At 43.6% G+C, this 13,390-nt stretch overlaps 1 protein-coding gene across 1 annotated transcript in view; it reads right to left on the bottom strand.

Annotated features, from left to right (window-relative positions):
- Entrep2 (endosomal transmembrane epsin interactor 2) overlaps positions 1-13,390 on the bottom strand; it is a 391,900-nt gene that overhangs the window by 100,345 nt on the left and 278,165 nt on the right. The window contains exon 3 of the mRNA XM_057756120.1: positions 4,569-4,679. Within this exon, the coding sequence (XP_057612103.1) occupies positions 4,569-4,679 (111 nt within the window). The remainder of the gene's footprint in view (positions 1-4,568; positions 4,680-13,390) is intronic.

Genomic DNA, 13,390 nt, shown 5'->3' with positions numbered 1-13,390 from the left:
AACTGTCTATAATGCCAGTTCCAGGGGATCTGATGCCCTCTTCTGGGCTCTAAGAGCTCTTGCGTTCACAAGGTTCACATATATACCCTCAGGCACATATGCATACACATAAAGTTAATTTAAAAATATTTAAAAATAAACCCAAGACCCATAAAATTTACCAATATTTAAGAAAAATCTCTAAAATTTAGAGAAGTGAGAAAATTGTTCATAAACTTAAAGTTGGAAGAGTTTTCTAGGCAAACCATGTGATCTGGAAGTCAGCAGGGGATGCAGATGGACAATTGGATATAATGTAAAATTTCCCTCTAAAAATAACACCATAGCAATTGTCAACATGTAAATAACAAACCTCAAGAAAAAAAGGAACAATTACAATATATATAATAAAGTCTAGGCTTCTTGACATAGTATTTATTAATCAGAAAAATGACAATATAACAGAGATAAGTAACATAATACACTGACAACATATAATTTAAATGACAAAAATGTAAACCTTACTTTTCATTAAGGAAATGAAAATTATAAAATTAGATTGACAAAGGACATTTCTAATAACACACACAGGTACTTGCACGGGGCTGGGCAACCAGGTACAGTAGCAGATTGTTGGCAAAAGTGTTACATGGTACCTTGTTTTCGAAGACCAATTAGAAATAAATTCATAAATTTTGCTATTTATTTGTGTATGTGTATGTCTGCCTGCCTGTCTGTCTGTCTGTTGTGAGATTCAACCCAGGGATTTAAGGTTATTAGAAAGAGCACTACCCTTAGTTTTCTGAAATGAAATCTTAGTAGGCAGCCCAAGGCAACTTGTGATTCTTCCATCTAAGCCTGAAAGCGATAGGATTATAGGTATCCCTGCAAACTCAACTCACTTTATCAAACTGGAGTGCATGAACGTGCACTAACTGAGACTGTTCTGAGTTTATCTTCTCCATGCCTGTTTGCAGGTTCCTATCTTGTGCACAGCCATGCCTGCAGGACCTAGGCCAGCTCCCTTGTGTCAAGCATCCCTGCTTTGCATTTGTGTGCAAAAGGTCACATTCTCTGTCATTTTCATTTGACCAGAAGACTAAACTCCTTCATGAAGTGATAGTGACCAAAACACCACATACCCGTCCAGAGAAATTCTCCACCGGTTTCTGCTTATCTGCAAAATAAATCTTTCCAAGAATTCATGGGAAACCATGTCAGCAAGTACATGGTTGTCTGTGCCTGTGTGTAAACTGCCACACATGTAATAATAACACACACACACAAAATCCACACATGACAATAATGAAATAATGGCTAGAAAGGTAGGAAGAAACTATGATGCTACTTCTGGAAGGCAGAGTGTGTCCGAGATATTTAGAGTAAGAAAATCACTTTCATTTACAGATCTTTTTTATTGCAGAGAAAACTAGATGATTTTAAATCATGCATAGAAAAGAGACACAAATACTGTGTGTCCATATGGTAATGGACCAGCTATTCTAAAGAGAGCTAAACCCCACAATTAATTAGTGGAGAAAATTCAGATAACACAAAACATACCCTGTGTCCTTGAGTGGGAAGACAAGGAACTATCTAATATCAATTCTCAAGGCTATGCATAAATGTTATCTATCCCAATTAAAATCTCAAATCCTTTCTTTTGATTCTAGACTCCCCCAAATTTCAAAGTTCATTTTGGAGACTAAACATTTAGGAACAGACACTAACGCTGTTAAGAAGCAGACTAGGTGTTTGTGATAAGTATGGGAACAGGGTTTCCAACTAGTTATAAAAACCAAGAAGGCAATTTTCTGGGCATGTGATATATACATTACGTCTCAGCACCTGGGAGGTGGAGGCAGATGGATCTCTGTGTGTTTGAGGCCAGCCTGGTCTACTTAGTGAGTCTCAGGCCAGCCAGGTCTCTATAAAATGAGACCCTATCTCTAAAAATAAGAAAATAAGAAACTAGCAAATGACCAGACACAAAATTAGGACAGAATGAAAAGCCCAGAAGTAGATCAATGTGTCCAACTGTTCGTGTGTTCATACATGTAACTGTTCTGGGAGGGAAGATACTGGATGCATGTTGGTCATACACCATACGTCCACCACTTTTCTTCATTGTTGCACCAAAGACAAGGAAGGATGGGTCATTTTGACTCACAGTTTGGGGTTGCAATCCATTATGGTAGAAGCATGATGGTAGAAGTCAGAGACTGCTTGTTACTTAGCAACCAGAAAGCAGAGAGAGGTAAATTCTGATGCTCAGTTCACTCCCTTTTTTAAAAATACAACCTGCAACTCTAGTCCATGGAATGGTTCACTCACATCTAGGATTGGACTTCCCTTCTCAACGAGCCTAATCCAGAAAAAACCCTCATGGATAAAAAAACGTAAATTTGTCTGAAAGGAGATTCTAAGCCTTGTGACATTGACAATACTGATGGTCACAGCTCATGACTTCGTGCGGGAGAATTACCTCTGGAATCTTACTGAATTCAGTTAGTTATAGAAATAATATGCGTGACTAGTTGCAAAGCAAATCACAGAGCAGCGTGGGTATTAGAGCATATGCAATTACACAACATATAGATATAGCCGTGATATGTACTTGTGGTGTGTATGGAAAAGTCTGAGAAGATACTGTAAACTGATTGATAAAATTGTAAATGAGTTTTGTTGTTTTCTATTTCAACAGGAGAAAAATGGGTCTACTTTTCTCATATATAGATTTCTATGTCATTTAATGACCTATGAAGAATGGGGGGTGGGAACACCACATATAATAGGGAAGGGAAGTTAAGTGGGGGAGAGACAGGCACAGTGTGAAGTCAGATCGTATTAGCAGAAGACCATGACTCCAAAAACAGAGCTCTCGCTATTCTGCACGTAGCCCCTAAGCCACTGGCTTCCGTGTGCCTGGGCAGAGGGACACTTTGGATCTCCTCTAAGTGAGACAGATGACGATGCTTCCGCATCATCATCTAGCCAGAGATACCTGCCGGCGAGGGCATCAGTGCAGCCCTCTGTGTGCACATGATGCCCCTCTCACTCATCAGAGGGCATGAGGAAACCGGACCCAACTCTCCTCTTCTTCCTCCCAGTGCTTGATGTTCTGAAACAGGGTCAGTCTGAGGTTAACATGAAGACTTGGGAGGGACAGCACTTCAACCCCAGAGACTCTGTGTAAGCCCTCACTTTTAGCTGGGCTGCCAGGCACTGCCACTTTTCCGTGCCCCAGACACTTAGCCTCCCACAGCGCTTTGCCTAGGAAAATAAGAATCCCAAATAAAATTGTCTAAGCCCCTGTAAATGGCTGGCTTTCACTATGTCCGCTGGATGAAGTACTCAGAACAAGGGGATGCCAAGTTATGGAGGTAGGATGGCAAGTCCCCACTGTTGATAAAGGTGGAGCCCAGGCTATATGGGTTCTTTGTAACCATGGGGACACAGCACCTGCAGAGGACGGTGCTGTGAATGTCACAGCAGAGAAAATCCAGCCTGGGATCCCCAGAACACAGTTCAGACTACGTTCCAGCAGTTAGTTTCTGTATCTCAGCAAGTTCTTTAGCAACGAAGCTGTGCCCGTTATCCTCCGTGAGCCCAAACACACACAAGCACACACACTGTGCTGGCTATTTTTTTTTTTATGTCAGATTGACACAAGCTAGAATTATCTCAGTTATCTGAGAGAAGGAAACCTCAATTAAGAAATTGCTTCCATAAAATTGGGCTATAGGTAAGCCTGTCGGGCATTTTCTTAATTAGTGATTGATGTTGGAGGGACCAGAGCATTGTGGGCGGTGCCACCCCTGGGCTGGTGGTCCTCCGTCTGTAAGAAAGCAGGATAAGCAAGCCATGAGGAGCAAGCCAGTAAGCAGTACCCCTCCATGACCTCTGCATCAGCTCCTGCCTCCATCCAGGTTCTTGATTTGTTTGAGTTCTTGCTTTGGCTTCTCTCAGTGGACTGAGATTCAGGATATATCTGCCAAATAAACTCGTTCTTCCCTGAGTTTCTTTTAGTCATGGTGTTTCATCACAGCAACAGCGATTCTAACTAAGATGCATATTCATAAATGCATGTACACGCGTGCACGCACACACATATGCACAGGCATAGTCAACAGACATACTCATACACACACAGAGGAGACAATATACACTCATACACACACGAGAGAGAGAGAGAGAGAGAGAGAGAGAGAGAGAGAGAGAGAGAAAGAGAGCCAAAACTAACTGTAATAAGGGCGTGTCTGTAATCCCATCATTTGGGAGGCAGATTTTTCAAAACTTTTAGGCTACCCCAGTCTACATAATGAATTCCAGGCCAGTCATAGCTACATTGGTGACATCCTGTCTCAAAAAAAGTGTGTGTGTGGGGGGGGATGATTTACAAGAGTATGTTTTAATCAAGAGAATCCACAGAAGTGAATCAATGTGACTGAAATTCATTAAGCAACTAAAAAGCTAACGAATTAACACATCTTTGAGACTTGAAGAACACAGTACAATTATCCCTTAAATGTCTTCCTGTAACACCCGTGCCTCTGACCTTTGCAGAAAGTTTGCCTTGCACTACTCACCAGCTGGCAACCTTCTAGGGAGCTGACGAGCTGGGCATTCTGGCAGGAGAGGATGGAGCCAGCGAGGTTGAGCATCACACACACCGCGGAGAGCAGCATGAAGAAGGTGATCTGGAAGCAAATCAAACACAAATTGATTACCCACTTGGCGAGGCTTGGAGGGAAAATGACTTGGTTTTCCAAACACTTTGGCTTGACGAAGTAATTACACGAACAACACTTATATGTTTTGTTTTTTTTTAAAGATTTATTTATTATGTATACAACATTCTGCCTCCATGTATGCCCGCACGCCAGAAGAGGGCGCTAGATCTCATTACAGATGGTTGTGAGCCATCATGTGGTTGCTGGGAATTGAACTCAGAACCTCTGGAAGAACAGACAGTGCTCTTAACCACTGAGCCATCTCTCCAGCTCCCATTCATATGTTTTAAAGGAGAATGTGATTGTTTCTCAAGATGGCAGCTTCGCGTTACCCTAAATAGCAAAAGTGAAAACTCTGAAAAGCCGTAGCAAGTTACCACGCATTTCTTTGGAAATTACGATGTAAATTTTAGAAGCTAAACCCGAAAATACTATGCATTCCAGACGCTCAATAGGAACATGCCAGAACTTATTAAACAAAATTGAGGAAAGGAGTATATTGATTAGAAGGATGTTAAATTGATTTTGTTTAGTTTTTGGAGTAGAAAATTTTGTACACGAGCAAAAGAGAAGCGGATAAAGAGGCCCTGGGCAGTCATCACCCATCCTCAATAATCAAGCAGCTCAGGCCAGCTGTTCTTCACTGCTCTCCACGGGGAATACTCTGCCACAAATGGGATTCATACAGCCACACCTTAAATGTTTCAGGGTGTAGTTCTGAAGAATTGTGAGCCATCTTTAAAAATATTACTGAAGTACTGTGGTCATGATTATTAAAATTGAACATTCAATAGTATCAAATTCTAGAATGTTCATCTCACCTCACTTGTCTATTTTCCAAGCTTTGAATCAGGTCACCCAGGATAAAGTCAAGGTTTATAAGGTAACGACAGCTATGAAATCTTCCCTTCTTTTCCCTTCTTTCCTTTCCTCTCCACTCCTCTTCCCTCCTTCCCTCTTTCCTTCTCTCTCCTCCTCTCCTTTTCTTCCCTTTTCCCTTCCCTCCTCTCTCCTCTTCTCCCCTCTAGATAGGGTCTCACTACATAGCCCATTACAGCCTCAAAAACTCACAGTCCTCCTCCCCCTGCCTCCCAAATGCTGGGAAAATTCTAAATCCACGAGTCTCCACGTTCAAACTTACTGAGGAAATGAATTCATTAGCGCCAGAGAGTGGATAACCAGGCCGAGTCTTATAAAACACCTCTTTGGGATCAAGAGTAATCTAAGCTAATATGATCCAAAGCAGGGAGAATGTACCAGGAAAACTTGTAAAGACTTTGAAGCAGGTGAGAAATACTAGTTCCCAAGGATTCCTAGTGCGCCCTTCCGGGCTACTTTGCCCTTCATTGTCATTACGCCGGTTTAAACCATTCCAAGCTACAGAAAAGGACATTAGTGCAAATGACTCTTGGCGATGCAAATGTAATGAAATTCTGTCTGACAAAATGGAACTGTCACCCGTGGCTACCAGGAACTTTCCTATCTACTTCTAATTATATTTCAGGATTACTGACAGCCCACTTGTCTTCAGTGTTTAAGTTTCTACTAGAAATGTCTGGAAAATGTCCCAATTCCCTCTTGAAATAATAAGTTTTTTATCATCTTTGGCCCATGTTTATCGTGATGTTTAAAGTTGGTTCTTGAGTGTTCTGCAAAGATATCTAATGAGGTGCTTTGATTTGATTTAGTGTGTGTGAGTGTATGTGTAGTATAGTGCTGTGTATCATTAGGGACCATGGATCTAAGCTTAATGTGTGTGTGTGTGTGTATGTGTAGTGTAGTGTTGTGTATCATTAGGGACCAAGGATCTAAGCTTAATGTGTGTGTGTGTTTGTGTGCATGTGTGTAGTGTATCATCAGGAACCAAGGATCTAAACTCAGCGTGTGTGTTTGTGTGTGTGTATGTGTGCATGCGTGTAGTGTATCATTAGGAACCAAGGATCTAAACTCTGTGTGTGTGTGTGTGTAGTATATCATTAGGAACCGAGGATCTAAACTCAGCGCGTGTGTGTGTGTGTGTGTGTGTGTGTGTGTGTGTGTAGTGTATCATTAGGTAACATGGATCTAAGCTCAACAAACACGTTTCATCACTACACACTCAAGTTGACCCCTGGGCCCTTCAGGTCTACTTGGAAGTTTATGAGCTTCAACGTCTTTCTTGGTTCCTGGTTCTTTGGGGGTTCCAGGACCACCTTACACACTTCCTGCCTCAGATATGGAACAGTGTGTGCCTTTCAATGAAAACAAGATTTAGAGGTCACAACTTTTGTGCTCAACTTGTTCTTCTCTCTTTAGGTGATCATTATTTTCAACCTTCCAGCTGGCAGACTCGCCATGAGTTTATATTGACATTTCTGCATCAAATTGGAAGATATGCTGTTTTAACTTAACCCATCCATTCTTGGTCTGCAACTTCTTCCAACCATGCCAGAATGTCTTCAACATAATTGTGATTAACTTCACAGCACCATAAACAGCCTCAAAATAGCAATGCCCTTCCAAACACAGAAACACACCATGGAGACGATTTAAAATAAAGACCTTTTTGTCACTTTAGGATGCATTCTACCAGGAACAGTTAAAAGTATGGCTTTGTAAACCCACCTGTTCTCTTCTGTGTAGTTTCTCACTGTTCAGCTATTGTTTGTAAGAATGCAATTCTGATTTCCATAGTAATTGACAGAGACGAGGGGATAGACACATCCCTGGGACACTGGGCAGGTAGTTAACATTGTTAAGATAACTTTTAGTGTCAATCATCAGTTAGGTTTATATTGTAAGAGCTCGTTCTGATGTTCATTCCCTATAAATAATAAAAGAAGTGTAGACTGGTCAATTTGACACTACTTTGTAGGTGCTAGACTCTTCCTTGCTTCTCTGGCTTCCCTAACAAAAGGGCTGTCAGTCAAACAGTCAGCCATCCCACCCTTATGCTCACATTGACCATTTTGAACACTCCGGGGACTCTCTGAAGAAAACTACACAGAGACCATAGCTGCTTTCTCTATCTGTCTCCTGAAGACACAGCCCAGTCAGGACTGTTTCAAACAAGCGACACTCAACTTTCTGCTAGCATAAGTCTTGGTAAACTCTAGATAGCCTATTTTCCCCAGGCCAGAGGAGGAACGCTTCTCCTGGTGGCCCAGGATTATTGTGACTGGGACAAAAGAGACAACACTGTGATTGGTGGGAACACCAAACCTTATTCCTGTGACAAGTTTGCTATGATTAGTACACAGGTCTTCCCTCTGACTGTCCTGTCAGGCTATTTTGCTGATGGGTGAATAGCTGGGGACATCTTCCTGCTGCCTCCCCTGCTGTTCCAATATTAGGCCCAGTAAAGACTTCTCTTTTGGCCTACTTTAAGTGGGGTGTGCTGCGCCATTAACACAGAGGAAGAAAGCAGCATCAGAAACGGTGGTGGTGAGGGCAGAGGCAATGGGCAGTACCAGCAGTTGCAGTGGGCACCAGCAAACTGAGCTGCAGGTTTAGCCAGTGGCCAGCTGTTTGGTTTCATGAGAAGGGGCAGAGCTAAGTAGGTTGCATATCACATCGCAGAAGTGGCAGGCTCGCTACCTACTTCACAGCCAAAGAAGAGGCGGGGCAGAGCGATTAGCAGGCCCTGCTGCAGAAGCACAAGAGGGCCGGGCTGCACTGACAGCTGCAGAAGATGCAGAGCTGCAGGACAGTGGCAGCAGCTAAGAGCAGTTGCAGACCTCTCCTGAATGGCAGCAGCTCTGCTGGCAGGCACAGCGACAAGACGCAGTAAACAGAGAGCAATCGTAGCAGGGACAGCGGGGTGACAGAAAGAGGGTCGGAAGCTGAGGCCGAAGGACACAAGGCTGGAAAGGGAGAAGATGAAATACAGGCCCTGATATCAAAAGAGTCCCAGAGAGCTGTGAAGACTTCCAGCAAGGATGTCAGACCCCCAGGTTCAGGAGCTGTAATACGGGTCTCTAACAAGGGCCAAGAAATTCTATTACTTGTGGCCTGCCCAGAAGTTGTGCCAATGGCTGCTAGCAAGGGCAGAGAAATCCATATACCTGCAGCTACCCGAGCGCTAACACTTGTAGAGAAAAAGCCCCACTACCTAAGGCCTGCACAAGATGTTAACACTAGAGGGCGCCACTTGCTGTTGCTGTAGAGGTTGTCCTCAAAACCCTAAGGATTCAAACACTGCCCAAGCCCAGCACAGAAAGGACTCCCCTCACCCCAGCCCCAGACTTTCTGTCTGGATAGAGTTAGCCAGTGAACTGGCACTGAATGTTGATTCAAGTGTCTCAACTGTCAACAAAAATTTCCAAAGCACAGGAAGAAGCAGCAAGGTATGGATAGTCACAGGAAAAGAAGCCACAGAAAACCTCTTGAGACAGCTCAGACAGGGCAATTTAGTTGAAATACTCTTAATGAACAGTCTTCACTATTCTGAAATTGCTGCAGGAAACTTGGGCACAGAACTAAAGGAAATCAGGAAAATGATAGATAAGGAGAACCGAATGTCAACACAGGGGATACAGAAGGGGAAGAGACAGAAACTGCAGGTAGAAAGTGATACGGCTGAATGCAGATGCAAGGACTCTGGCTGCAGACTTCAGCTGTTGTAAGAAGCAGGGAGTGCAGTGTAGGGAAGCAGAGGCCAGCCTGCCTAGGAGGAAGAGAAGAGAGAGGGGTAAAGAGAAGCTAAGCAACTTACAGAAACTACCAACTAACAGCAGGGGGCACCCAACTGATCACAGTTCTAGGGGAAGCAGAGAAGGTCAGAGCAAACCTGAAGGACGGACTCATGGCTAAAATGTCCTGGTATTTGATGAAGACACATGGTAATAAGTTGTGAATACCTCAGAGTCTCCAGAGACACAGCGAACCACAACTGAACTCACTATAACCAAGATAGCACAGTCCAAAGATGTGGAGAAAAGCCTGGAAGTAGCAAGGTGCAACCCTTTACTCAAGAAGTAAAATTGAGTAAGACTGTTCTTTGGACATAAAAAGTGCATAATGTTCCAAAAAAGGCAGTTCATGGAAACAGGCAACTGTTATCACACCACATAAACACACACACTCAAACAACCACCACACAGACACCACATAAACACATACCACATACACACACACACAAACCACATAAAAGTAAACCTTAGGATGGGAAGGAGATGCATTCACAAGGAGATGCTTGTGATACATTCACAAGCGATTAATCAGAAACCAAAATCCTAGCAGAGAGTGAAAAATGCAGCCCCATCTCGGTTCCCAGTGAATTCTCCTGAGCACTTTAAGAGTAACAATCCCAGTTTTTCCAAACTTGGAGGAGACTTTGGAACACTTCTTGTCATGCAAGGCTGCCATCATAAAACTAAACCTGGCCAAAAAAAAAAAACTATAGATACAAAAGTACCTAAGGAGACAGAAAATCCTTGAAAAATATGGAAAGATTGAAGTATGAAGTCCACACTCTGGTCAAAGTGGAGCAAAGCAAGAAATCAACAGAAGACAAATGGCAATGGGTCTCTACCATGGCCTAGGGGGAATCTGATTTAGAATAGCAAGAAAGTCAAATAAGCAACATAAATGCCAGAAAGACATCCCAGCATCCAGCAAACACAGGGGTCATTTGTCCCGCTGTGAGAATTCTTATCTTCAGAGACACATCTACAATATGTACAAGTAGCTGGACAGTGGTGGTGTTGGCCTTAATACCAGCAGCCAGAGAGGCAGAGGAAGGTGGAGCTCTGTGAGCTTGAGGCCAGCCTGGTCTACAGAGTGAGTTCCAGGACAGATAAAGCTACATGGAGAAACCCTGTCTTTGAAAACAAGAAAAATAAGTAAAAATGTACAGATGATAGACGGAGACGAGGATAGAGACACAGCTGGAACAAAATTACTGGAGAAGCCAGGTGATTACATTGCTTTTCTACTTTAACATGTATAGAATTTTCCAAATAAAAGGTTTTAAAGACATACTTGGATCATCCCTGCCTCATAGGCCACATACTGGTAATCTCAGAACATTGGGTGCTCAGGAAACAGAACTGAGTTCAAGGCCAGCCTGAACAGGCTGTTGCGATTGGATTTATGCATGTGTGTGTGGCTGAGTACACCCATGTGCATGTGTGTTATATGAAGTCATGTCCCCTGGAGTGATAAGGCTTTCTCTAAGTGCCACAGACTGACTGACTGCCCCCCCCCCATCTGTGCCGAACCTTCCCTTGAGGGGTTTGCAGGCCAAGGGAGTCAGAGAGACTCCATATTTATGCTACTGCCATTGCCCGTGGCTGCTTGAACTAGATCTGACCTGGAAGCCTTCTCCCCAAAGACTATGAAGACTAGTGTCCACAGGACCGAAAGGAGCTATGAGAACTGCCGAGGGAGAAAAGCAGTAAACAGCCCATCCAACTGTAAAACCTATGAACCAGATTAATTCTCAGCATAGCAAGATATCCCCAAGGGTGCAATCGTGGCAGTCACTATCTTGGGGATAACTAAGAGTTGTCTAATTGAACTTAATAAGGTAATTGAACCCAGTAAGATAAGAGCGAAGCCATGCTTGATACTATAAAGCCAGCCAACAACTTCTGGCTGGTGAAGACGAGAACCCCAGGCAAGAGTTACTCCTGTCCCTTTCTTTAATCAGCATAGTTCCTGACTGCATTCTAAACCCTTATCCTCAGCTCACAGATAAGCGCAGCCCTCAGCCCTCATCAGCGCCGTTTCTTTCGGCACCAGATGGAGACCACAGGAATCTACAGTGGATCAGAACGCAGAGAACAGCTCAGCACTTGGTGCTCGACCTCTATCGACACATCTACAACACAACCACCACACCCAGGCCTCAGGGAACAGCACGGAAGAGGGGGCAGAAAGTGTGTAAAAGCCAGGGGACCAGGATGTCTGCCGTGAGATTGCTTCCTCTATGTACGACGGGGAGGCTGCACCCATGAAATCTTAACATGACTGCCTAAACAAGTCCCCAACATGACAATGCCAGTTGGCACACCAATGCAGATGGGGGAAACTCACAGGCCTCACTCCTAGATGAAGAACTGCAGGATATTAAATGATGGCGGAGAGGGAGAATTAATTTCCTTCAGGGATGAAGTCCCTAATTGATTGTCTAATCCGATTGGTCAGTCTAATGTTCTCAGCAGGCTGCACTTACATAAACAGTGTGTGTGTGGGGAGGTGGGGGACAGGAGGAATTGGAGTGGGCATGGGGAGGGGTAGAAATGATGTCAATATAGCACTCACTTATCGAATTCTCAAAAATAAAAAAAAATACCTTCATAATTAAGATTAGCGAGAACTTTACAAAGCATAGTACAAAATACAGGGATTACAATGCTAACAATCAAGACACATTAAAGCCAGATATGTATGGCAAAACAAAAGCCCAGATGGTATTGGCAACTGGATTCAGCAGTGAACTGATATGCTAAGTCTACAAAAATCTCCTGAAAAATCAATGCACAGAAAGAACACTTGATGTTTAAAATCTGATGCCCAGATTGGAGAGTAACAGGGGGGCGGAAGCTAACGTCACAGTGAGGTATAAATGACAGACGCACTACAGGGCTGTGAAGGCCGAGTGTTCACAAGGGCTTCAGACTGTGGGATGACTGGCAAAGACAAAATAAAAACTGTCTAGATGCTTGATATGCACTCGAGAGCCGTTTGGTAAATATCACTGGTAATTGTTAGCTTCTGGCTTGGATTCCTGAGGTAGCACACCAAAGTAGAATGCTGGGAGGCGCCTGTCCAGCAGTTAGGGGGTGTTACTCTCCTATCATGAAAAGAAACAAACACGAATGAATCAGGACATGCATCTACCCTGATAAACTCCAAAAACAGTTGGTTGAAAATAGCCGTGAGCAAGGACACAGGACACTTACATAAGCTGTGGAAAGTCCACAAAAAGAAACCATGTATTCTCATGAACATGCACACGCAAGTAAAATTATAAAAACATATAATGGCTTGCTATGCAGCCCGGGAATCTGGTAAGAAAGAAACGATGTAAGAGCTCATCTACCCTCTCAGGTAGCACTGCATCTTGAGTAAACCAATCAGAGTCAACTGTGAAGATCTCAGAAAACTGGGATACCATTATTTTATGACAGTTTTTACCTGAGACTATGGGTACAGATGACAGCATACGCACAACCACCTCAAAGCTGGACTCAAAAGGGTCAGGGGGCCAGTAGGCAGAGGTAATTCATACGCTGACATAAAATGCTTACCAAGAAAAGAGGGACTTAAGGAAAACCTAATCCCTGTTTTAAAATCTCTCATTTGCTCACACTGGTTTTGTCAATTTGGCATAAGCCAGGGCCATCTGGGAAGAGGGACCCTCAGTGGAGAAAACGCTGCCATCAGATTGGCCTGTGGGGCATTTTCTTGATTTCTGATTGACTTGGGAAGGCCCAGCTCTCTGTGGGCATTGCTATCCACAGGCAGGTGGTTCTGAGCTGTATAAGCAGGCTGAGCAAGCCAGAGAACATTTCTGGCCTCCAGGTCCCTGCAGACTCCCCTCAGTGATGGACTACAGCTATGGAATAAATGTACCTCCCCAAGCTGCCGAGGTCACAGTATCCATCACAGCAGTAGAAAGCAAACTAGGACACTATAACCAACACAAATCAACTCTCGGTAGCCCTTCTCACTCCTCCACACCTCGTAACTAC

Source organism: Chionomys nivalis, chromosome 23 (assembly GCF_950005125.1).
Source record: "Chionomys nivalis chromosome 23, mChiNiv1.1, whole genome shotgun sequence".
Lineage (NCBI taxonomy): Eukaryota > Metazoa > Chordata > Mammalia > Rodentia > Cricetidae > Chionomys > Chionomys nivalis.
The sequence above is the reverse complement of the archived record's forward strand: the minus strand, read 5'-3'. Positions and strand labels throughout refer to the sequence as shown.